The sequence below is a fragment of the Falco naumanni genome, chromosome 1 (assembly GCF_017639655.2).
Source record: "Falco naumanni isolate bFalNau1 chromosome 1, bFalNau1.pat, whole genome shotgun sequence".
In the NCBI taxonomy this organism is placed as follows: domain Eukaryota; kingdom Metazoa; phylum Chordata; class Aves; order Falconiformes; family Falconidae; genus Falco; species Falco naumanni.
Genome location: NC_054054.1, coordinates 88,730,795 through 88,755,530, shown reverse-complemented (window position 1 = coordinate 88,755,530; position 24,736 = coordinate 88,730,795). Strand labels below are relative to the sequence as shown.

Below are 24,736 nucleotides of genomic sequence, written 5' to 3'. Positions count from 1 at the left end.
TACATCTAAATCACCCAACTGTTTCCAGAGTACATAACATTTTAGCACATAAAATTTAACACATTAAAAAGTAAGTATTGCATGGTCTACATTTGTACGTACACACTGAATATGACAGGAAATGCTTTGCTTAGCATATCGCATTACAGCTATGCAATAAGACATCACACTCCACTAAAAACCAAAAATAATAATGGGCCCAAACAACCACAGCTAGTTGCAAATGTAGAACTACTAAACTTGAAGATGCTAGTTTACCATCCATTAAAGCATAGTTTAAAATCAAATGCAGCCTGACATACTCTGGTAGGTTTTTTTCCAATCTTCAATAGCCCCATTACCTTTGCAACCTCTACTACAAAGACAGTATCTAGAACAAGTAAGCCTGAAATGATGTTTTAAATCAGCTATTACATCTTCCTTTTCTCCATCATCAACAAATACTGAGACCGCTTCCTGCTTTTCATAGGAGGTGGATTCTTCAACAGCACACATCTCCTCAACAGTTGGAAAAGCATTTTTGAGATTGAAAAAGCATAATCTGCCTCCCACAGAAACCAAGCATCTCACCACTGTTTGGAAGGAAGCTAGCATGAACACTGCAAAAAGCACTCCGTGATTTTTTTACAATTCTATTTAAAATTCTATTAAACAGCAAGTGATTTAGAACTTACCCACATGGATGCTGCACCCATTTTTCATCAAGTCAAACTACGACCACTTTTTGAGTGGTTCATTTCCTGAAAATCAGGCCCCTTTTAAGTGTCTCAAGTTGGTTACACAAAATTACTGCTGAAGACTTAAATCCGTGTTTGGGAAGGAAGGAGAAAGATTTCATTAGGATTTTTGCCAGATTTAAGCTTTTGTATCTACTTCAACACCAAGGTCCCTTCACAGTAATTTAAAAAATGTTGCAGAAAAGCAAAACAAAGAACATGCTGCATCTACTGTGCATATAAGCATAGAAAAAACTAATCTTTTTTTGTATTACTCCTTCTTAAGTACACGCACAGGCAAACAGCTTTCCTTCTCGCAACAGGTTTGCTCTCTGCCCGCTTGATTTCAGAATACCAAAGGCTAATGTCTAATATTAAGCAAAATTGTGACATTTACAAAAGCATGCACTCAGAAGTATGCAATTCTGAACTTACTGCCTTATTTTTCTTTGGAAGCAGTTAATTTGCTACCAAAAAATTTCAGATATCTTTCTATAGGACAGATACTTTCAGCTTTACATTTCTACACTGTTGGCAGGATATGGGTTAAGACTGTAATGAAATTTCAACTTCTAGGGAATGCTAATTCCAACTAATTCCTACTAAAAAGAAGGCTTAAAGAAACAAACACACAAAAATATCAGTAAGCGCAAAATACAAAACCCCCTCTCTCTGGAACTTTAACCCTGTTAAACTCATTTAGCTCCTCATTCAACTCCAGAGTTAAGCCATGGTTACTGTCCATTTGCATACCCTTCATCTTCAACATATATAAGGAAATGCAACTGCCTATTTTTTCACTGCAGGATTAAAGTTTCTGCATCTACAAGTATATCCATGGACAGCTATTACAGCCCACTGGACATGAATTCACTCTGCAACTCTACAGTGACCTGATCATGACACCAAGCCTAAACTTTCTGAAATCTTGCCCAAAAGATATTTAGGCTTGCATGACAAAAGTTTGCACTTAATATCCATTAAATCAAAGCTATTCTTACTATTTAGAGCACACCATGCTGGAAGATAAACTTAGCTATAAGGCCTACCTCCAGTTGCTGAGGCTCAGGCAAAGAACAGCACTCAGTAGATAAGGCTAGCGAGTTTTTCAGACTCTCCCAGTAGCAAGAATGCACAATATGCAGAAGCTAACAGCAAGGAAAAGGAGACTGCAACAAGGAAGTGATGGGCAGTAATGAGGAACAGTAGAAACACTTTTAGTTTGAAGGAAAACTCTAGAAAGCATTTACACTACTATTCTTACAGTTTCAGTGTTAAGCCAGTAAGCACAGCCTTGCCTGCTCTGTTGCAAACTGGGTTCAAAGTTCACCATTACGCTGCTTTACGTTACGAAATGGAAGCTCTGCAGAGCTTCAAGTAAGTTCAGACACAGGTTCCCATATTCCCAGTCAGGCTAGTATCCCTTGCTTTATTTTAATATTAAACTCAGTTTTACTTTTTTCCCTGTATTTTCAATTTGCTGAAGATTTCTGTGCCAACAATAAATAGGAGGTTTATACTATTGCAGACTGTAATGAATTTGTAGATAGAACTTGAAGGTTTTTATGCTAGAAATACAGAATGATTGGTATTAGCACATTAGTTATCTAATTGCTAAAGCAAAAGCTAAGTAATAGATTAGTTTAATTTTTTTAAATTTCAAGATCAGCAGGTTTCTTGAGCCAATCCCAATATGGTATAGGAACCTTCTCTTAGCAGTTCAAGAAGTGCCATTAACATTGATTGTAGTTCATATTTGGTAAGTATTCAACTAAGAAAAAAAAAAGTCAGTTCTAATTCTATGGCAATTCAAAAGACTAGGATATTGTGGAATACAATGCCATATCAGTAAATATATTTTGATTGAAAAGACCATAATAGCAAAAACACCCCAACCAAACAAAAAAAATCCACTGCAGAATCAACTGAACTTTGTGATAAAAAAGTACAGACTGACATTTTTGTCATAAATAAATAGCTACACAATATTGGTATCACGTCTGGTCCTTTTGTTGAAGGGGTTCTTCAGTGCAATACCATGACTTTTTTCTGAAGAGAAAAGACACCCTGAACTACCTATGACTTTTGATACTGTTGTCAAGGAGATGACAGACTCTTAAATGAGTAATTAATAGCCAGCTATATGCTATAGCCCCTTACTCCTATTGTGAACAGCTGCAAGGGCTCTGATGACAAGAAAGTTATAACATATCCAACAGATAATATTATTTAAGCATTTTACAAAATTAAGAGGCATAAATTACATTTCTAATTTCTAACCTACCTAGAACCTGAACAAAATGTTTTGGCAGACAACATGCATACTGATCTAGAGCTGCCAAGTATATGGCACGTTAGACTGGCTTTAAACACACACTTCTTGCCGTTATTAAACCATGACACTCACCCATCCTACCACCTGCTTAGGAGCCATTTTTATTCCAATTATTGTTCACAAAGGAATTTAGTTTTCTCTGCTGCCTTCTTAGTTTTACAGTCTGCTACATCATTTTCACAATCCTTGGCATGCTACTGAGAGCACTCCTTGATGACCAATTCACTTGGTGTCAGAAATCAAAGCTTCTCAATAACCACAGCACTAAAAGATCAACTTATGGCACTGAATGCTTAAACTAGAGGTCTTTTGTTATGATTCAAGTATTAAATATAAGGCATTCCAATATTTAAATAACTATCAGAAGGCCTCATCATCAAACCAAATACTGTCAATACTTCACATGGGAGATGACTGTCTCAGTACATATAAATTGCTACAGCAAACAAAGCCCAAAGTAAATTCTCCTTTGACTCAGTGATGCCTGGGTTTTATTTCAGTTAACATATAAACAACGACCTGGATTGAAATGACTATCCATCTTAAACCAGAAACAGCAGCAGATGTGTTTGCCTAGGTCTTCAGAATCTTTTTGATCACTGTATCTACCTTAGCAAATTCCTGAGAAGAAAAGGCTGTGCCTACTGAACTCAATGCAGCAGCACTAGGAAGCAAAGATTTAGACAGTCCACAGCCCCATGACAAGCTTGCAAAGGAAACAAAAATGCAAAGAGTAAAGAAACTTGTATTAAACCTATGAACAAAATGCAGTGGTATTAAGAACTAAAACTGCACTTGGCACTAAATTTGACAATTAGCATCTAAAAGAACAAGACATGAGGTTCATGAGTAACAGAAAAAATGCAGTTGAACGCTATTCCACCATCATAATATGATAGATATTTAAACCAACACCAATCATACAGAGCTCAGCAAACTTCTGCAGAGCAGAACAGTGCCTCGTTTTGTGACTTACTGGTAAGAACTACCCTGTTTTATTCTAGTTGTCCCCATTCCTGCTCCCCCAAAATGATACATTTTGCTGGCAAAACGTGATTGTGAGGTCTTGAGCAGATCTGGACCTGCATGAGGCAAATGCAGTACTCTGACTTCACGCATCTCCCAGCAACAGCTGAATAGGTGCTGCCAGCCTGCCTACACAGGTTCTTCTCTGATGCAGGTACAAGTGTAATTCTTCTGGTAGTAGTTCCTCCTACACAACCACTCAAGAACAGAACAGATCCATTTTTCTTGGTCCCTGATACCATGCCAAGAAGCTACACAAACTGAAATGAACCAAGTTTACTATTAATAAAAGAAAAACCTGTACACAGCATGAACACATGATAAGTAAGGACCCAGACACAACTCAGCCAGTACACTGCACTGCTGACTTGCAACATACTCATAAATGCACACTTGTGGAGTACGGACAGACTAAACTGGAACCACAAAGTTCTAATTTGAGACTTGAATTAATTCAGAACATGGAAATGTTTTAAATGTCAAAATAAAGATCTATGCTGCTTTAAAAATGCTTTATTTGATATCCCACGCTCTCAGAAAACCTATTATTTAAAATTTTAAAAAATCCATAAAAAAACCTAAACAGCCCAATACTGTATGTAACAGCAGAAAGTTAGTAGTTTGATGAAAGAGTGAACTTCCCCTTGCTTGAAAGCAAGGGCTATACAATCACGTATTGAATGCTTTGCACAATTCCTGACACAATGTGCTTTGACTCAGTAAATACCTGTGGCATTTGCTGTCCACCCAAAGGAATGGAGCTTGGCGGTGTAGCAGACACAGCGGTGGTAGGCGGGAACCGTGGTCTTATTTGCATCCCACCTCGGGCCATAGGTGCGGTGATCATCTTTGAGGACAGAGGGACAACAGACAAAAGTAATCGCAAAACAAGAAATGCAGTGCACTGGCAGGATGAGAAGCACATGCAGCCTCCAGGAATTAGGGGGTGGGGAAGCATGAAGGTAAGGTTAGTGAGCTTTTCTCTAAAGGTTAACCTAACGTGCTAGCTTAGAAATCAAACTCCTTTTTATACTCTATCCATTTTCAGAAAACTAATTAATTACAGGTATCTTGAGAGAGTGGATTTGTACATTCAGATTCATGGGTCAAGGGTTGACTATCCTATCATCTGCATGAAAGGCTTTTCCTAAATTTTGCCTGACATCTTGAATTTCTATAATTCTTGGGAATAAGTACTCTAAGATTGTTGTCAAGAATGCTCCATATAAGAAGCTATATATTGCCATAGGTTTCCAATATGCTTTCCCCCACTGTGGGCTCAAAGGTTTTAGCAGTATTTGCATATGCCCCCTTCATTATAAAATAATTTGGCAGACAGTTCGACAGCAACCGTCAGTACGAATGCTCCACAGTGAACAAAATTTCATACCAACTTAACCTATGACAGTATAACAATGTCAAAGACAACAAAAAACTTCTGGATTTTAAAATGTTATCTCCTTCCTTTTATAACTCACAGAATAAGTCAATTATATCCTTGTAATTTCCATCATTTTGACAAATACCCATTCCTCTATTACTAAGCTGTGCCAAAGTACTGTTATGAGTTCATGATCTGCCTCAAGTTTACTCATGCACTATTTGATCCTCCGAATGTACAGACTGAGCACACCCTAAAGTACAATAATTTAGGACAAATGATGAAGGTTAGCATTAGAATGGATTTGTATGTTAAAACAGTATTAGGACTATGCTGCTCTGCAGTGTCTAGGAGTACCTTTCAGAATGATCAGCCTGCATAAGACAACACTGATTTAATCATATATATCTCTATAGACCTTTGTTACTTAAATTTTAATATTATACCATATACGCTGAGAATTTACAGCAAATACAGCATATTTTTGAGGTGATATTTGTGTAACTTTGGCAGATTCACTTATGAGTAAAAAAGCTTCTGTTTGGTACTTCAAAAAAGCTACAGTAAAGTTCTCTGGGCTACTTTTTTTTTTTCCCCACCATAGTTATTGCCAAGCACAGGCCCTAACTTAACCTAAGAGTTAATGAAGTCTCCTTTCATTAAATGGTTTGGGGCATTCTTGCTTAGTGTTCTATGTAAATGGACTGAAGCAGCCAGCAACATGTCTCTAGAGAGTCAGAGAATGCATGTGCTTACAACTGTTAAAAATAAATAAAATTAAATACAACATAGCAAGACTGAAAAAAGAAAACAATAACTGATAAAGAAAATAGTGTCAAATTCAGCACAGCTGTTAGTTCACAACATCATAGCAATGCAGTCCTTGTCCATCCAGGCAAAGAGGGATGGTCAGAGACGGGATATTTCAGAAAGGAAACAAATGTGAGCGCTTCAGACATCATACACACATGCACATGTACACACACAGCATGCAACAGCCACCACAAGCAAACACAACCCAGCACTGGCACAAGGCACAGGTGGATGCTACGAAGTGCAGTGAAGAGCTACAGTATCAACATGAGAGCTGGTGAAGCAACACAACCCTAACAAACAAACAAACCAAACCAAACCAAAAAAACAAAAAACAACCAAAAAAAGGGGAAACTGCTGGGGGGTAGGGATGGGGGTGGACCAAACATATCCTTCCAGGCACAATCACCCCATCTTAGACCCTCGTGAATGCACATGGATCTCTGGAGCGTGTGAAAGCCCAAGGATGTTACGTCCCATCTTGGTCCTGTTTCTCATGCCACACCACCAAGTGTGAAGATTTAGATTACCTCCTCCAAGGTCAAGGAAATTAGAAGCATGTTCACAGTTTAAGTGTCTGGCAAACCACTGAGCACCAGCATGACAAACTCCAATTTAAAGGCTTTCACCTGTTTGTTGTAGTGTGGTTAGTCAAACGTGTATGCACAGGCACACAACTCTGTTTTGGCTTTTTGTCTTTTTTGGTTTTTGAAACGTGTGCTTTGGAAAGGAAGCATATATGTAAAACGATACCAATTCTACTCTGATTCAAAGTAACCTATTTTTCACATTCTCCAGCTGATTGAAGTTTATGAAACCTGTGACCCTTCAACAAGAGTCAGAAAAGGGAGTTCCAAAGATTGCATCTATTTTATGCAAAGCAATATATTCATGAAGGAGTTACTGTTGTCAGTCTAAAAACAGAAGACAACCAGTAGTGTTCAAGTACTTTTGAAAAAGATTAAACTGAAAGCAAATCCTCCTCCACAAGTGAAATCGATTTATCTTAATTTATAGAATTAAGAGTTTTACCCCATAAAAACAGCAAGCAGAAGAAGAGAGTCTCCCTCCCCTGTAAGATACAAACCCCACTATTTGATACAAATGAAGTGGAATATAACTATTAGATTCCTGAACCTGCAATTTTCTTTCATCTAAAATCCAAAGATTCAGGATTCCACAAATATGCAGCTTCTGGTGAGCATATGTGAGTACCATGCCACTGTCACTCCACTAAATGAAGCTCTGATTTTCAAAGAGCAACAGCCAACCTGCATTCTGAACACCTGAAGGAGTTGCACAAGAACAGTGACATAAACTATATTAATACTTAGCTCCAGTTTTTCTCTCAGTGCTGCAAGCACTTGTGTAGCACTCTGTGGTCACTAGGACACTACCTTGTCTATTTATCAGCTTCACCTGTGAGTTACGAGTTCACAAGGACTAGATACCACCCAAGCAGGGCAACATTGACCTGCACAGTGTGTCTATGACTTCAGAGAAGAACTTCAAAACTCACGTGGATCCATGTTTAAAACCGGGAATGGAAAAGGAAAAATGCAGCCATATCAACCGAAAATTCCCAGTTTAAAACCCCCTAGAGACTAAGCTTAAATGTAACAAGCAAAGGATAGAATAGGGTTTGTTTATAATAAAGGCTTCCCTGAACCAAATGAAGAAATCAAGGCAGATTTATTAAAAATGCTGGTGCTAGTGAAAAATGAACTAAATACAAAGCAAAATCTACTCTTAAAAGAAACTTCTTATACAGAACATCCATACATACTCTCAACACCAAAGCTGCATTGTAATATTGTACACAGCCACAATCTTAGAACTGAATACTATACACAGAGAATATTTACTCAAGTACAAGAAACCCATTTAATTATTGGACTTGACAGTGTTAAGTGAATTTTAGTAGACTCATATTGCAATAGCATGAACATAAGTGAAGTAAAGCCTGTATGTGGAATTTTCTAAACTCCATCTGTGACAGATAACAAGCCACCCCTGAGTTTACTACACATCTGAATAAAGCTGCAATATAAAATCCGCTGTCAACCATCTTAGCACCCAAAACTTTTCAAATGCACCGTGCTGTTAAGCCACTGGCATATGAATTCACTGAATGGGGCAAGAATTAAGTTGACTGTACATAAGCATAATCCATCTGCTTAGGAGTTGAAAAGAGCACCATTAAGTTAGTAAAAAGAAAAAAATAGTCAGAGTCTCCTTCGAGTCAGCCTAAGTCCCTGAAGCTCCCACCTGGAAATTATTTAAGAAACAAACAGAAGTTTTAATTCACATTTCAACTGTAAAAAGAGAATTCTGCATTGCCACCAGTACTGTACCAACTGTACTTACCACTGTTCAGCTTTTACATCCTAAATTACGCTGACTCAAGCAAAAGGACCAATACAGAAACAGAACTTAACCACCAACAAGGATGTGGGCCAGTTATGATGGTACAAGACAGTATTCCTGATACAAGTCTGGGAGATGTGTGGTGAAGAACCAATTGTTATTACAGTCCATGGGAAAACCTCCAAATGGCTTATTGAATCTATAATATTAATTGTGCGCCAAAGGGAAAATGGTGCATGCAGACATGGAATGCCTGGGTATATGAAAAGAACCCTGCCATTAATCCTAGTCAACCTCATTTCATCTGTCTGCCTCAGTGTCTTCATCTACAAAGTGGTGATAATTGTACTTACCCATGTCTGTAAAATGCCTCAATATGAAACACTACAGAGGCAAGCCACAAAAGACTATTTCATATTCTTGTGGAAAATGAGATGAGAGGTTCAGCTCAAGCCATTCCCAAATTTTTTCCCCATGTCTCCTTCATACCAGACACACATCAAGGAACAATCACAGGGGCTACAGGTGTATTGCAGGATAAGAAAACTAAGTTAGACAATAAGCTTTCACCCAGCACTTCTTTTTTAAAAATGTAACTGCACTTGTGACACATGCCATTTTTCTTCACAATTCACATCCAAAACAAGAGTAATCTATATCTAACACCCATTTCACTCAGAAAAAGAATGAAAGATGAAAGGAATGAAAGGGGAGTGCAGAGAGGTTTCATTGTCTATACTATTTTTTACAGTCAATACATGGAGATGAAAGATAAATCACATGTGAATAAAGATAGCAGGCAAAGATTCACAATACAGAAATCAGTTTACACAACAAAGCAGTCACCTATATAAAGTTTAACGAAAGAAGAGGTGATACACTCCAGGTACCAACAGTCAGACTTGTAGCATGACCACAGTAGGCCATCTTACTGATGTGCATTCCTTGTCAGTACAGGCAACAATCTTACCTACTCAGGGCAGAAAGCATGCACAGAGAGGTTGTCAACGAAATCCTGCCTCTTGACTCCAGGCAAAGGAGAAACAGCATAAAAGCCCACATCCCCTTTTATAAAGGGGATGAACCAATGTCAGACCTCTCATCAGAAAGCCACCAGAAACCCATCTCCATGCTCATCTCTAGCATGCACTTGCTACAGGCCTATAACTAGTGATACTGGCTCTTGGGCCCTTACCTGCCCTGAAGCTCCCATCTGAGCAGCCTGGGCCTGAGCTGCTTGCACTGCTGCCGCTGCCTGCTGCTGCTGGACCAGCTGAGCTCTTACCTTGAGTATGAAAAGAAAGAATGAAGTAAATATGTATCCGATTAGAGCATGAGACTTCTGCTGTTCCAATTACATTGATCATACTCATAAAAAAGGGTTTGGAGACAAGATCAGCTTTACATACACACTCTTCCTACAGTTTTTATAAAGAAAGTTCAAAAACAAGTTCCCATGTTTCTAACATTTAGAACAGTCTTCCCATAGACTGTGCACCCAAGATTTGATTTCTTCTTGCAATTTTTTCCCTGTACTACCTGTACTTCCTACGACAACACTAGATACTTCAACTTTCTGGCAAACGTACTTAACCACATACCTGTTTGACCTCCCTCAAGCTCACTGCATTTTAAGCACCTATTAATGACCGACATTTCAAATGTTTATACATTCATTACGATCGTCAGTGTGACGTACATGACATCTAACTACTCCTAGCTTAGCAGGTAGCATAGTCAACCAGCTTGCATGATTAATACAAGGCAAATCTGTTATTTAACTTGAAATTTAGACAAAATATGTAGATATCTACAAAGAAAAACAGAGGATGTTGCAGTTAGCAAAGCATGGCCTTGGGAGAAGTGATAGAACCATAAATGAAGCTGGGACATAACAATATAAGCTCAAGGAGAACGAAATGGTTCATGAGACCAAACAGAAAATTAGTTGAACTGTGTGAACTATCCTAAGTAGCATACTGAGAGATCCACCTTCAGCAAAGAAAGCCCCCTACTAACAAGCCCCCTCCCCACAGAACATGATCAGTAAAAAAAAAAAGAACGCTGTACCTTCAAATGGACAAGAAGCTTCTAAGAACCAATGGGAACTAAGTATGACTAAACCTAATTGTAAACAATTGTTCAAAACGTATAAAACGTTTTAAAGTGTGTTAAGAGGTAAACTAGTTTTTGAGGATTACCACCTAGCTTCTTTGCACAAGCTAGAATAAAAAGACAGAAATACCTCGACTCCTTGTGTGAACTGGTGCTGCACACCAAGTAAGTGGACCTGCTTACAGGACAACAGTAGAAGCACAAAGTGGAGGTATCAATACGTCCATGTGGGGTCAATAATTTCTCAAGTGTGGCTGACGTTCCACGCCTCCCCAGCAAGACCCAAAGAAGAGCAGTTCTTGGGATTTACATCTGAGCTTTTGCTCAACACCACATATGGAGTCCAGAAAAAAATTACTATAATGCAGCAGTTCAAAAAGCTACACCATTAAGAGGGCGACCCAGTAAGAGGTTCAATGGAGTAAAAGTATTGTCTTGACCACGTACTCTTCAAGGCAGGAACTACCAGTATCTTCAACTTTGACCAACGCCTCTAAACATGGCAGCAAAAGCAAAGTCAGCATGCTAGAGAGCCAACACTGGCTCCAGTCACATACACTAGGTACATGAAAGCACTTGCTCATGTTCTAGAACAGCTAATGTCACAGAGAGCATTTTTCTTTAACCAGAGTTTGCTTCTTTTTCTTTTTTTTTTTTCTTGTCCATACAAGAGTAAGACAAGAAATTATTCCTAAACATTAGCTGCATAAAAGGTTTTCATAGATTTCCAGAAGTCCTTTACTCTTAGACACATAACTGTTCTCCACTGGCAGGCCTAGACATAAAGCTTTAAAATTCTTGTACTCATAACATGGTAACTACAAGATCTCTTAATAAGCTATGCTTTTTCATACTTTGTTATTAGCAGAAGTCAACAAATTCTTTTATTTCTCTAGAGGATCATAATAAATGAACAATCAGCTGGTCACTGGCCCTTACCTGCATTGCTTTTAATTGTTGTGGTGTAAGAGTAACAGGCATAACCTGACTAGGAATTTGTCCTGAGATTGCCTGTGGCTGAGATACCATGGGCTGGGGTTGAGGTTGGGATTGTGGTGGAAGCTGAGACTGTTGTGCCTGAGCAACCTGTTGTTGTTGTTGTTGCTGCTGCTGTTGTTGCTGCTGTTGTTGCTGCTGCATCTGTTGCATCTGCTGTTGCATTACTTGTTGAGGTGGCTGCTGCTGTATCTGTTGTTGTGGTATTTGTTGCTGTTGTTGCTGCTGCTGCTGCACCTGCATAGCCTGTGCTGCCTGCAGCTGCTGCATTTGGGCAATTCGTTGTAGTTGCTGCTGCTGCTGCTGCTGCTGTATCTGAAAAGCAGGAAAAGCCAGGATGCTAAAGTTTGCAGCAATGCAATATCAGCATTATTTTAACAGCATAAACCAAGAGCAAACAGAATCCTAATACATCAGGCTGAGGTTTTAGGCCCAAAAGGAAAGCCCAACCTTTTTACCCACTTACTCTTCATATGTATCTTAACTCTACATAGTACACATCCCATTGTTTCGATATTACAAGCTTGTCTTCCTACTAAAACAGTTTTCAAAAGCAAAAATGAAGTCACTCAGCTTCTCCTGTACAAATGGGCACAGAAGCACTTCTTCAAATGTAACTAGCCTGCATCAGCACCACTATTTACCAGAAACTGCACAAGAACATGACAGCTGGATTAAGCTTTTGTGCTTAAGGATGATACCTACATGATATGCTCAGCACGCATTTTTTAAAATGGCCATGTGTACTTCACACAATGACAGAACAGCCATTATTCCTAGAGTAATGCCAGTGCTTTTAGTTCTTTCCTACATCCCTATTCCTGTCAGAATGAAAGACTATCCTCATGTTTGTAATTCTGTTGCTATGCCAGAAGAAAGCAAACAAAACACTGTTAAGCTTTTCCTCTGGGATGTAATACATTGCTGCCAACTAACTTGTTAGTCTAAACCAAAGTCCAACCCTAAAGCGGAAGCAAGTTAGTAAGAGGCAGAGCTGATACCCAGTACTTTCATGCAAGCCAAGCCTCACTTGACAAGTAATCACTCAGAGATTGCATCAGTTACCACTGTAGTTGTTTGTCATCACCTGCTGTTGGTTTTGCTGCTGTTGCATCTGCAGTTTCAGCATGTGCTGTTGCTGCTGCTGGACAGCTTGCAACTGCTGCTGTTGCTGCTGCTGCTGTTGGGCTGCTGCAGCTGCTGCTGCCTGCTGCTGCTGGACCTGAAACTGTTGCTGCATAGCTGATTGCTGGGCCTGGAACTGCTGCTGCTGCAAAGCCACCTGCTGCTGCTGGAATTGTTGTTGCTGCTGCTGCTGCTGCTGCGCTATCTGCTGAAGCTGAAGCTGGGCTAAAAAGAAGACAGACTGTACTTAAAACATGAGATCCAAACAGTGCAAAAGACAGTTACCCAGTATAACTCATAGTAATTGAAGATAATCCCTGAAGTACATTAACATGCTTCGTTAACAGCATATACTTTTGCTTCCTCAAATGGATGAGGCACATTAATAGCAGAATTAATGACACTTCCTGCTACCAACCTCCAGTTCTCACTGCCTATATAGTAAGCAACCTAGGTTAAACATGTGAAAAACCATTTTACATACAGGCGAAACAGGCACAAAGATCACCATCAGGAAGTGCTGCACACATAGAAAACATAGGTGAGCTCTATAAAAACAAAGTTCTCAAATTGGCATCTTGTAGGACAAGAGAAGCATTTGCTCTTACAACTGCTAGGCTGTTCCTAAGCAGTACATTTACCCTATTAGATAGCAGTATTTGAAATCAATTCTTCTTGCAGTTCACTTAGCCAACTTAGCCAAAAGTATGAAATCTCTTCAGCACCCTTTCCTTACCGAAAAGCTGTGTACCAAAAAACTGATGTAACAGTTTCACTGGTTGAAGCAAACTGAACACTTACTCTGCTGAGTAGCTGTAGAGACACCTGGCATACCATGAGGGGCCATCCCTGAGGTTCCAGGAGGCTGCTGCTGCCCTGGGAGACTCATCTGTTGCCCCATTGGACCAAGGCCGCTCATCCCACTCATTGGTGCTCCTTGAGCTCGGGAAGCCATGCCCATTCCAGGTGCCCCGGCTGGGGGACCCCCAGTTAGATTCTGCAGGGCATTCATCGGATCTACAAGGAAAATAGTTACCAATATGCAGCCAGCCATGCAATTGCCTCCCCCGAATCCTCCGTTTTCCATCATCTACTGTACTGGGTTTGCATGGCAATGTTTTGGTAGCAGAGGGAGCTTACAGGGGTGGCTTCTGTCAGAAGCTGCTAGAAGCTTCCCCTATGTGTGATGGAGCACATGCCAGCTGACTCTAAGACTGACCCGCTGTTGACCAAGGCCAAGCCCATCAGCAGTGGTGGTAGCACCTCTCTGACAACATATTTAGGAAGAGGGGAAAAAACCTCTGTACAAGTTGTGGTGGAAGAGAGGAGAATACATGAGAGCAACAACTCTGCAGACACCAAGGTCAGTGGAAGAAGAAGGGGGAAGAGGTGCTCCAGGCACTGGAACAGAGATTCCCTCAGCCCATGGAAGCCCACAGTGGAGCAAGTATTGACCAGCAGCCTGGGGAGGACCCCACAGTGGAGCAGGTGGATGCCCAAAAGAGGCTATGACCTCATGGGCAGCCCGCACTGGAGCAGGACCCTCTTTCTTAAGAATAATTAAAAAATACATATTTCCAACTGTCTAGGCTAGATGTTGATCAATCACAGACTTGATAAAAACTGCATATTTAGCCTGCAGGTGGACAAAATAGAGGATCATACTTTGTTCGTAACATACACTGCTGTAAAAATAGCACAGCAGCAGAAGATATGATCAGCTCTAACCTCAGTCAAACAGCAGTGCGTACGCACCACAAACACGACATTTGCCTATGATGCAGCACAATCAGGAACCCAAAGCTGGTAGCAGGGAGAAACTGCACAGCTCAGCAGGAGATTCTGTTCACTCTCTTATTCTCTCAAGAATCTTAGTGTTGTGACATAATAAAAGGATTAAGAGGGAAATAAACAAGCCCCCGGAGTTACATCTAAAACACTGTCCAAGTCTGTCACCCTCATCACCAAACAACTCCAAGATTATCATGCTACAATTCCTTTCCTGCAGCAGCATTTAATGTTCCAGCTTGGACACCTGCAGCCTTCTTAGTCTTAGTACATGTCAGCCCTGATTTTCTAAGCTGATCTGTTTCGAAATGGGGGACATTGACACAGACACAGAAAGAAAAAAAAAAAAGGAGCTCTTACCACTGACTGACGCTTGAGATTTCTTATTGTCTGCAAAGGAAAAACAATTGTCTTTGTTAATCTTGTCACACATAAATCTGGCCCTTCAGATATACTTTAAGAAATACATTCACATAATTTAAAAAAAATTTTTAAAAAATCACTGTCTGCTGTAGTTCTAACATTAACCAATTTGGTAACCAGAATGCTATATAAACAATGGAAAGAAAGCAAAAATACAGGAAAAAAATCAAGAAGGTGGAAAAAATACTAAGTTTAAATAATTTCTCAAGGACTTTTGAATTATAAATGGATCTGTAGAAGAAACAGTATTTAGAAATTAATACACGAAATTTTTTAAAGCAACTTGTGAAGAGTCACATGCAGAACCACACATAAACCCCCTAAAATCTACTTTTTTGGGGAGGATGGGATGAGCAATTACTGAGGGGAAAAAAACCCCAACAATCAAACAATACTTACGAATATCTCGAAAATGTATAATAAGTCTGGCCACAAGAGAAAGATATTCCTCCTAAAGGTGAAAAATTAGTATATTAGCATAGGAAATAAAAAACAGAGTAACCATGACTTTCTGGTTCTTCAGTATTCTTCCTCAACATAACAGATTTTACTTTACAATGTCTGTGGGCTTTTCAAAGCAGTTCACTTGCAAGAAACAGTCTGTTCATTAATTAATCAAGAATATTTTTACTAATAAGTCATTGTGGTTGATTGTACCAGAAGGCCAAGAAACCACAAAATTCACTGGAAATAACCTCTGTGACAATCACACTAATAGGATCACAATATGAGAACGTAACTACAAGCCAATACATCCATCTTCCATTTCTTAGCCACTCCCCTTTTTCTTAAGGATTGAACCCACTTACTTGGTACACTGACTTACTTTGGTCCTCAAACTATGTCATATTCATACTACAAGAACTTTTAAGCTATTGGTAAATATTAAGTTTTAAGCTAAAGGTAGTATTACAAATACAAGTAAGTTAACAACTTTAAAGACTAACATAAGATAGAAGTGTCAGAAGTGAAAAGACAAATATTCTTTGCAGCATTTTATTAGCGTGCTTCATAATACGTAAAAGAAACTGCACAGGGCTGAGACAGCCTTCCTGCCCATGAAACTACCAACTCACCAGTGAGGATGCTGTCAGCAGGCATAAATTTGTGACATCAGCATTATAAAATTTTCACCAAGACAAGTTCTATCTCAAATGTGGCTTGTTTGGAGACAGCAACAGTATCCAATTTCTCATAACACAGCTCCAGGAAAGAAGTTTACATTTGGGTAGGGTCTAGAATTGTACATGATAACCAGGCTTTCACAGAAACCACAGCACTTCCCTTGGTCTTACTCTTGACACAGCCTTTTCATTGATATCCTAGTCTCTCCTGACCACCAAACTGGTCATACGGAATGGTGCTGCACTGTGGATAAAGAAAATTCTATGCAATTCACTACACACAAGTCTTTGGATAAGAATTAAGTGTGATCCCATATATGCATTAAATGCTGCAGAACCAGCAGAGCTGTCTTGGACCGAAGTCCAGTTTGATGCATACATTGGATGCAACGCACCTCACTCCCCCTCAGGGTAAAAGAAGCACATATAAATAAAAACTTTTGCATAACTAATGCACTCTAAGCAGAGACAGTTAACTAAGTGCATTGGGTTTCCTATTTCTGCAGGTTGTTCAAAACTTCTTTTGATACCCCAGTAACTTCTGGAAATAGATAGCGATGCTTTACCCTTGTTTTGGCCTTCATAAACACATGACTCTCCATATCTTTGCTGGATTTATTATGGGCAACACCAGCCTTCCTCATAGCGTCATCACTGAAAAAAAAAGGAAAAAACAAGGCTAGGTATTAATTGATAACATCACAAAATACTTTCTGTAGTTAGGAAGGTCTGTAAAACAGCTTTTTACATTCTTCTCATTGATTGATTTAAAAAAAACAACCAACCAAATAAAAAAAAACCACCAAAAACCACCACATAATTACTTAAGATTACCACCCTTCAAAATTTCTTCAAATAATGGAGAAAAAAGTCAAATGATTTCTAAAAGGCAACACAAATATTCTTTGCAGAAATTCAAGAACTGCTAAGCAAGTAATTATTTTACCACCTGATGTATTATTTTGACAAAATAACAGGACCTGTTCATCTGAGGAAAGCTGGATGACAGGATTAATATAATCCATGTTTGGCAAACAGTGGGCTTGAGCCTGTCTAGTGTCAGGCATTTCCAAAAGAATCCTCTAAATATAATGTGAAAGAATAAAAAAAAAAAAACAAAACTATTTCCTAAAGGCATAGAGGTTTGACCAATGAGTAGGAGTAACAAGTGGGAGCATTACAGCAATGTGCAGGGCATGGAGGGGACAATCAACATGAAAGCAGCAGGTGAAGCAATAAGGTAAAGAGAAGGCCCTGTTGATAGAAAGTTAAGGGGAAGAAAATTAACAGGTTTGGTAATAAAAAGCTTTCAATTTCCTTACTGTTCTTTCCCATTTACTAGCCAGAGTCATGGGAACTTGTCCTTTCTCCATCACACCTGTAGTAATTTGGATCTAGATCTGCCCTCCAAATGGGATATTGAACATGCATGATGAAAAGGAAAAAAGAAAAAAAAAAAAACACAAAAAACCACACAACCACACAGCTAAGGACACGCTTGGAAAAGAAGGGGCATTCTCAGTACATCAAAAAGTAGCAAGGAATTCAGCTGTTAAACATGCAATGAGATAAAAGACATCCTAAAATGAGAAGTTCAGTTAGGTGAACAGCCCCATTCAAATCCTCCAGGCATTCTCATTCTTGGAAACATTTCACTTCCCTGCAAAACCTGTTCTGTTTTAAAGCAGCCTAGCAGCTATAATCTGAATTCCACAAACAAGTTACCAGGGAATACTTTCACCTTGTAATTAGATCTCAGCAACTTATTTCTCTGTAACTGCTGCTGCATGAGCAGCTACCCTACACTAAATGCGTGTCAGGGTAGTGATCCCTGACAGTTTCAGCCAGTCTGAAGGGGGACTACTATTTTCTTCCTCCTGATTTTCTACCAACTCCCATGCAGCAGGAATGGTGCTTGCATGAGCAGCAAGCTGGTTCAGCTTCCTGAACTAACTCAGTAACAGTGACAGCAGTGAGAAGGGCAGATGCTATAGCCTTAAAACGCAGGAGCTTAGGCTGCCACAACTCACATCCTTACTTTGCAAACTAGTAGCATACAGCTAACCTGCTGTAGCCTGCAAAGTAGAAGACAGTAGAACATAGCTACCTGCTCTAAAGCGCTCTCATAGTAACTTGTTCATGTGGTCTGGCAGACACTAAAAAAAATAAAAATAAATGCTGTTTATACATGAAGGTTACTTAAACTGAAGCGGAATCTGAACATTATGCAGAATAACTAGTCCTCCATGTGCCAACAAGCCTTAAAGTGAGCTGCTCATAAAGGAGCTCTGCTGCAGAGGAAGAAGCTATATCCAGTTCTTGACACCTTCCTTTTGTAATGCTTTCCCTTTCAAAAAGGATGCCTCTAAATCCACATTAGTGTTTGAATCCTCCTTAACTTCCCAGTCTCATAGTCCAATGACAACGCCTCTCATTCTGAGAGCACCAAGAACTGAGCAGGCACAAAGACTAAGAGAATTATGAAAGTAAAGGAAGTAAGTACTAAGTAGCTGTGATACCACATTGATCTGGCTGTATCAGGAAAAAAAAAACTTGGAAAAAATCCACAGCAAAGTGGTCATCTACTTATATATGTATCTACCTTTTCCTTTCAACATTATAGAACATGAAAGGCATTTTAAAATTACTCTATCTGCATTACCAAAAATGCCACTCCAAGCACTCCATATCATATCTGTTAGCATTCCAGGAAAGGTTTAGACTAGAAGGAAGAAAAAACACATAGCTCTTTCTTTGTTCATATAGTCATCCGCAATCAACAAAAATATTTACATCAAAAGACTGGGAAAGTCACTAAAAAAAAAAATCAAACAAAAAAAAACCCCAAACAAGCCATAGCTTTAACGATACCAAATAATATTATCATATCCTTGAAGAACATCAAATACAACAAAATTCTAAAAACCAGATGGTACGAGCCAATTCAACTTTCACCTGCCTCATAAGCACTTACTAAATGCATCATAAGATGTGCACCAAAATTCTGCCTTTATTTCATGCAGAACAGTCAAAGTCGTGGTTTCACAAGACAAAGCATTCAATAGCAACACCAGCTTTAGGAATTCCCCCTCCATTCACAAGCAGCTTGTTTCCAGCCCAACAACTGTGCAACCTCTCACTCGGGCCAGCTGATCCTAGTTGAAAAATCTTGCAAAACACGTTCCGCTTCAAAACTATACTAGCTCCCCTATCCAGTTCACATCATGACCACATGAATCAATTGTTTCAATGCAACAAAAGGGCAATGAGCTCCAGGGCCAACACCACACTAAGCCATGTAACATCACCAAATGCTGCTTCATGAAATACCATCTGATCACTGTAACAGTCAGTTCAACAAACCTTTCTTGCTTAAAACAACAACGGGGGGGAAAAGAAGAAAAAAAAAAAAAAGGTTGTACTGGTAAGCAGTTTGTCATGTGGATAGATGTAGATATGGCTAAGTAGAAAAACCTCCAAGTAAACACCAACAAACAGAATAAACTTTATTCACTTGATCTTGTGCACATGACCCTGTCCCACACAACATTTCTGTTAGTTACAGAAAATTTCATCAATAGCAGCCCTCAGTGCAGGAACACCCACACAATACCACAGACCAGCAGAAGACCCAAAATAGAAATCTCCCCTATTACTTTATTGACTTTTGCTTGACAGAACATGTAAAGGCCTGAAGGTCCTCGGCCCCCAGAACACTACCTCCAGCTACAGAGGAGAAAGCAAAGGACCATCCAGCCTCCTTAAGGCCTTGTTCCACATTATGTTTCTTTCCACTTCTGCAGCAACAAAAAAAAAAAAAACCCTTCCACTACACACAGAATCATCCCTTCATAGCTTCACAAGCATGCCCTCTGGCAGAAGTGATATCCTCCAGCAGAGGGGACTAGGTAAGAAGCTGCCCCTTCCAAGTTATGCCAGAACAATTGTCTGTGTGGCTGTGCCATCAGCAGTACTGAAGAACCACCAAGGTTATAAATAACCACTTCTCCTGAGTTATTTTTAACCGAGAAATTTCCCTGTCAGCTTCACTGCACGGCAACCCAAACACTTGGAATTAAGAGGTATTGCAGTGTCCTGGTTTTGGCTGGGATACAGTTAATTTTCGTCTTAGTAGCTGGTGCAGTGCTGTCTTTTGGATTTGGTGTGAGAACAAGGTTGGTAGCACACTGATGGTTTTGGTTGTTGCTAGTTAACATTTATACTAAATCAAGGAGTTTTCAGTTTCTTGGGCCCTGCCAGCAAGAGGGCTGGAGGGGCACAGGAAATTGGGAGGGGACACAGCCAGGACAGCTGACTGAACTACCCAACGAGCTATTCCATACCATGGGATGTCATGCTAAGTATATAAGCTGGGGAAAGAAGAAGGAAGGGGGGGACATTTGGCATTATGGCATTTGTCTTCCTGGGTAACCGTTACGTGTGATGGAGCCCTGCTTCCCTAGGGATGCCCAAACACCTGCCTGCCCATGGGAAGTGGTGAATGAATTCCTTGCTTTGCTTGGGTGTGTGGCTTTTGCTGTACCTATTAAGTTGTTCTTATCTCAACCTCTGAGTTTTACATTCCTTTCTGCTTATCCTCCCCATCCCTCTGGGTGAGGGGGGAGTGAGGGAGCGGCTATTTGGTGCTTGGGTGTCAGTCAGGGTTAAACCACCACAGCATAGAAAAGGAATGTAACTTAAGTTACAGGAAGCAAAGCTCCATCACGAATAACAGTTACTCAGGAAGAGGAACACCACAATGCTCCCCTGCTTCCTTCTTCTTCCCTCAGCTTATATACTCAGCATGACATCCCATGGTATGGAATAGCTCTTTGGCGAGTTCAGGTCAGCTGTCCTGGCTGTGTCCCCTCCCAATTTCCCGTGCCACTCCAGCCCTCTTCCTGGCAGGGCCCAAGAAACTGAAAAGTCCTTGACTTAGTATAAACATTACCTAGCAACAACCAAAACCATCAGTGTGCTACCAACCTTGTTCTCACACCAAATCCAAAAGACAGCACTGCACCAGCTACTAAGAAGAAAATTAACCCCATCCCAGCTGAAACCGGGACATACGCTCAACACTATTCCCATCTAACATAGTCTAGAAGTAGCTTGGGGCAGGAACCGTACGCAACCACACACCACGTTTACCATCACACAACCCTGTTCAGATTTCTCCTTCAGGCAATACCAACATTTAAAAACATGTTAAGGAAAGGCCCTTAGAAAGGAGGCTCCCAAGGCACCAGTATGTGTCCCCTCCCTGTGAGGGCCAGAATAAAGGGCTGTCCTGCATGGAAAACTGTACATTCACGCTCCTGCATCACTGCTGTCTCCTGGACCAACCTGGGAAAAGCCAAAGCTGCTCCTTGGCGTCAGCCATCTGAGTTCAGGCTTCCCTGGATCTTGCAACAGTATGGAAGTCCTGTCTGGGCCTGCATTCACACAAGAATCTAATACTGAAGGGGGCTTCTTAGGTCATCAAATGCAGGATTCTCGCAAATTATGACAACCAAATCATACATACTGACCACTGACACATTCACTAGGATACCTATTCCACACAGCATCCCTGAAATGCTCATCCACGTCACTGAAAAACCAACACCAAAAAGACCCCAACAAAAGCCACCAAAACCTGAAAACAAAACAACACCCTCCCCCCCCAACTTAAAGTCAGTGTTGTAAAGGAAACCTAAGTGTGAAATAGCAACAAGACTCCTGTATCCAGGAGCTATAGCAAGGCACTCAAAATGAGTTACGTGAATGCTTCCAAACATTTCAGTTAACTTTTAAGACCAAGTGTTAATATTCACCTTGATAATTAAGTATCACTTATTTGCAGGATGAACTGGAAGATATACATATATATAAGACAGTGTATTTTCATAACTGTTAGGAACAACCTTTCCACAAATTAAGAAAAATTTCAGACAATTCACCAGATATTTATTTTAATTACCTCCCTGTTCTACCTACTACAGAAGCCTCACTAATGGCAAAACTGGAAGCTTATGAAAAGAAATAGGAACTTGATGCATGCAGAGCTCTAGTCTTTTTAGCCAATATATTGTTTCTATTTCTCATTCAACAAATCTATGTATTATAAAGTCTACTTCTGCCTAGCTTCACTTTATTCCAAGCACCAATGGAAACCAAGCCAAGTTGTTTTCAAATATCTAGCAGAGATTAATCACTCAAAAAACCCCAACCCTGCTGCAGTCATTGTACACTTATCCCAGTAAGAAGTCTGTTTGTTTTTTAGATTAGACAGTGAATACAAACGTAAGATATATACTACAAAAATGGATGGAGCACAAGGAAGAAACATCATTTACAGACAAGATATTAAAAAAGACAGACTGTCAATACATCTATGATGAAAAGCACACAGATCACAGCCAGACATCTGCACACATATGTGAAAGACAATAAACAGAGGACATTTTATTTCTGTTTCAGAACAAGAATTAAAAGTTTTAAGATTACTGTCATCTCTTTATATGGCATTAGTCTTAAAGTTTTGCTGGTCAGTAGTAGTAATTTTTTTTAATTTCTTGTACTTGTGCATTGAAACATTTATCAGCATTGTTTACTGCCCAAAGAAAAGAATTACAGTTTGCAGGGCAAACACAAAACCAAATGTTTATTGCATTAAGGTTTGTATCTGCTTACTCATATTTACTTCCTCAAAGTTACACAGCATTCGAGGGCAGTTTTGATGAAGCAGTAGGAAAGGAGGAGAAGAAAAAGCAATGGATTAATCTAACAAGATGAATGAATTTGCAGAAAGTTTAGAAAGTAAAACATCAGTTCCAAACACCAAAATACTTTAAAGCATGCTTTGAGACACACATTATTGTATTTCTTTATGAATACCATAACCATTTAATTCTGAAACAGCCCCTTAAGTAAAGTCCACAGCTAGGCAGTAAAACTACATGCAGCCAAACAGCATACTGTTAACATAATATTAAAAAAAAAGTTTGTTTTTAAATATTGATTCTTATAAGCAACTAGGCAAGACCAAGATTTTCAAGCACACATAAATAAGGATTTCAACACTGTTATAGTTGAATTGAAATAACTAGAGTCCGAAATAAATTCACTAAGTATTTATTAAGGCAGGAAAGGAAAAACAGCGCTGGGTGGCCAGGGAGTCGCAGCTCCATCCAGGCTCGCAAATTCCAACAAGGAACACAGCCCTTTTATCCTCAGCTTCAAGGCCGGTTTAAACAAACAGTTATACTATCAGTCATGTAGCAAGAAGCTGTATATTACAAAACTAATCTATTTTTACACTAAGGTCTAAACAAAGACAAAAGTTGTCATAGTAACATGAGATTACGGTTTAATATTTGCCTTGAGAAAGTACATCTTGCAACCTCATAGTTAAGTCTTTTCTCGCCAGACAGAACGTTCTCAAATCTGTGCAGCAAGATCATTCCTTTTGTTAAAACCCCATTTGATCAGCAAATTACCCTTAGTTACTTATTACAAACACTACTTTAAAAACATTTAAACATGTGAACATGCTTTCCCTTCTGGAATAACCACCTTCCATAGGGTAGAAAAGCCTTCCATAAAATAGAAAATGCATGCAGAGCAGCAAAGTAATTCAAGTAAAGCGACTGTTTCACAAAGGACAACTGAAAAGGCAACAAGCCGAACTTCACATTAAGTCACCAACATTTTTATTTCATTTTTGCGCTAAAAAGCCAGGTGCAAGATAATAACAGTGGGTTTCATAGGACAGAATCTGTCAAACTTGGCAACACTAGGGAAACTACCAAAATCAAAGCCCTAAAGTGCATGCTGTCAGCGGGACAAGAAGCTGGTATTCCTGGGGAAGAGGAAAGTGAAAGGGAAGGAGGACCGGAGAAAACAAGTCAAAGAACAGGCCCGACTGCCCCCCGCACAGGAACTGGGCAAATCCTGGCAACGAGCCCCCCTCACCGGGGGGCGGCGAAAGGGCTCGAGGAAGAGGAAGCACCGGGGACCACGGACCTCCCCAGGCAGCGAGGGGAGGGCCGGGAAAGGCTGACAGAGGAGCAGAGGCGGGTGAGACACAGCTGCGCGGGAGCCGCCGAATCCCCGCCAGCAGAGGCCGAAGCCTGCCTGCGGCCTATACAGCGCCGAGACCGCGGCCCGCACTCACATCTGGCTGACGAGTTTCTGCCGGAAGTTGGTGCTGCGCCAGTCGGTCTCAGGCCCGGTCACATCCATCCCTGCCACCGCAAGCGCCGAGCGCCACCGCTTCCCACTACCACCGCCGCCGCCGCCCCGCCGCCGCCGCTGCTCCGCCGCCCGCCACCGCGGAAGTGCCGCGCAACCACTTCCGGCGCACTGAAGGCTTCAGGGAAATGAAGTCCTGGCGCTAGCCCGACCAACTCTCGCGAGAGCTTCGGCTCGGCGCGGGGCTCGCTGGGAAATGTAGTCCCGCCTCCGACACACTGCCCGCGGGGGCGGCCCCGGGCACCGGTCCCGGGGGGCCGCGTTCGCCTCGTCCCTGCCACAGGCCCGGCGC

At 40.4% G+C, this 24,736-nt stretch overlaps 1 protein-coding gene across 1 annotated transcript in view; it reads right to left on the bottom strand.

The window, feature by feature from the left end:
• MED15 (mediator complex subunit 15) overlaps positions 1-24,516 on the bottom strand; it is a 31,608-nt gene extending 7,092 nt beyond the window's left edge. The window contains exons 1-9 of the mRNA XM_040604337.1: positions 24,368-24,516; positions 16,776-16,863; positions 15,485-15,536; positions 15,023-15,052; positions 13,676-13,891; positions 12,837-13,099; positions 11,693-12,058; positions 9,834-9,923; positions 4,805-4,924 (exon numbers count right to left, since the gene is read on the bottom strand). Of these exons, the coding sequence (XP_040460271.1) occupies positions 4,805-4,924; positions 9,834-9,923; positions 11,693-12,058; positions 12,837-13,099; positions 13,676-13,891; positions 15,023-15,052; positions 15,485-15,536; positions 16,776-16,863; positions 24,368-24,435 (1,293 nt within the window). The 5' untranslated portion in view covers positions 24,436-24,516. The remainder of the gene's footprint in view (positions 1-4,804; positions 4,925-9,833; positions 9,924-11,692; positions 12,059-12,836; positions 13,100-13,675; positions 13,892-15,022; positions 15,053-15,484; positions 15,537-16,775; positions 16,864-24,367) is intronic.
• Between the last annotated feature and the right edge of the window lie 220 nt (positions 24,517-24,736).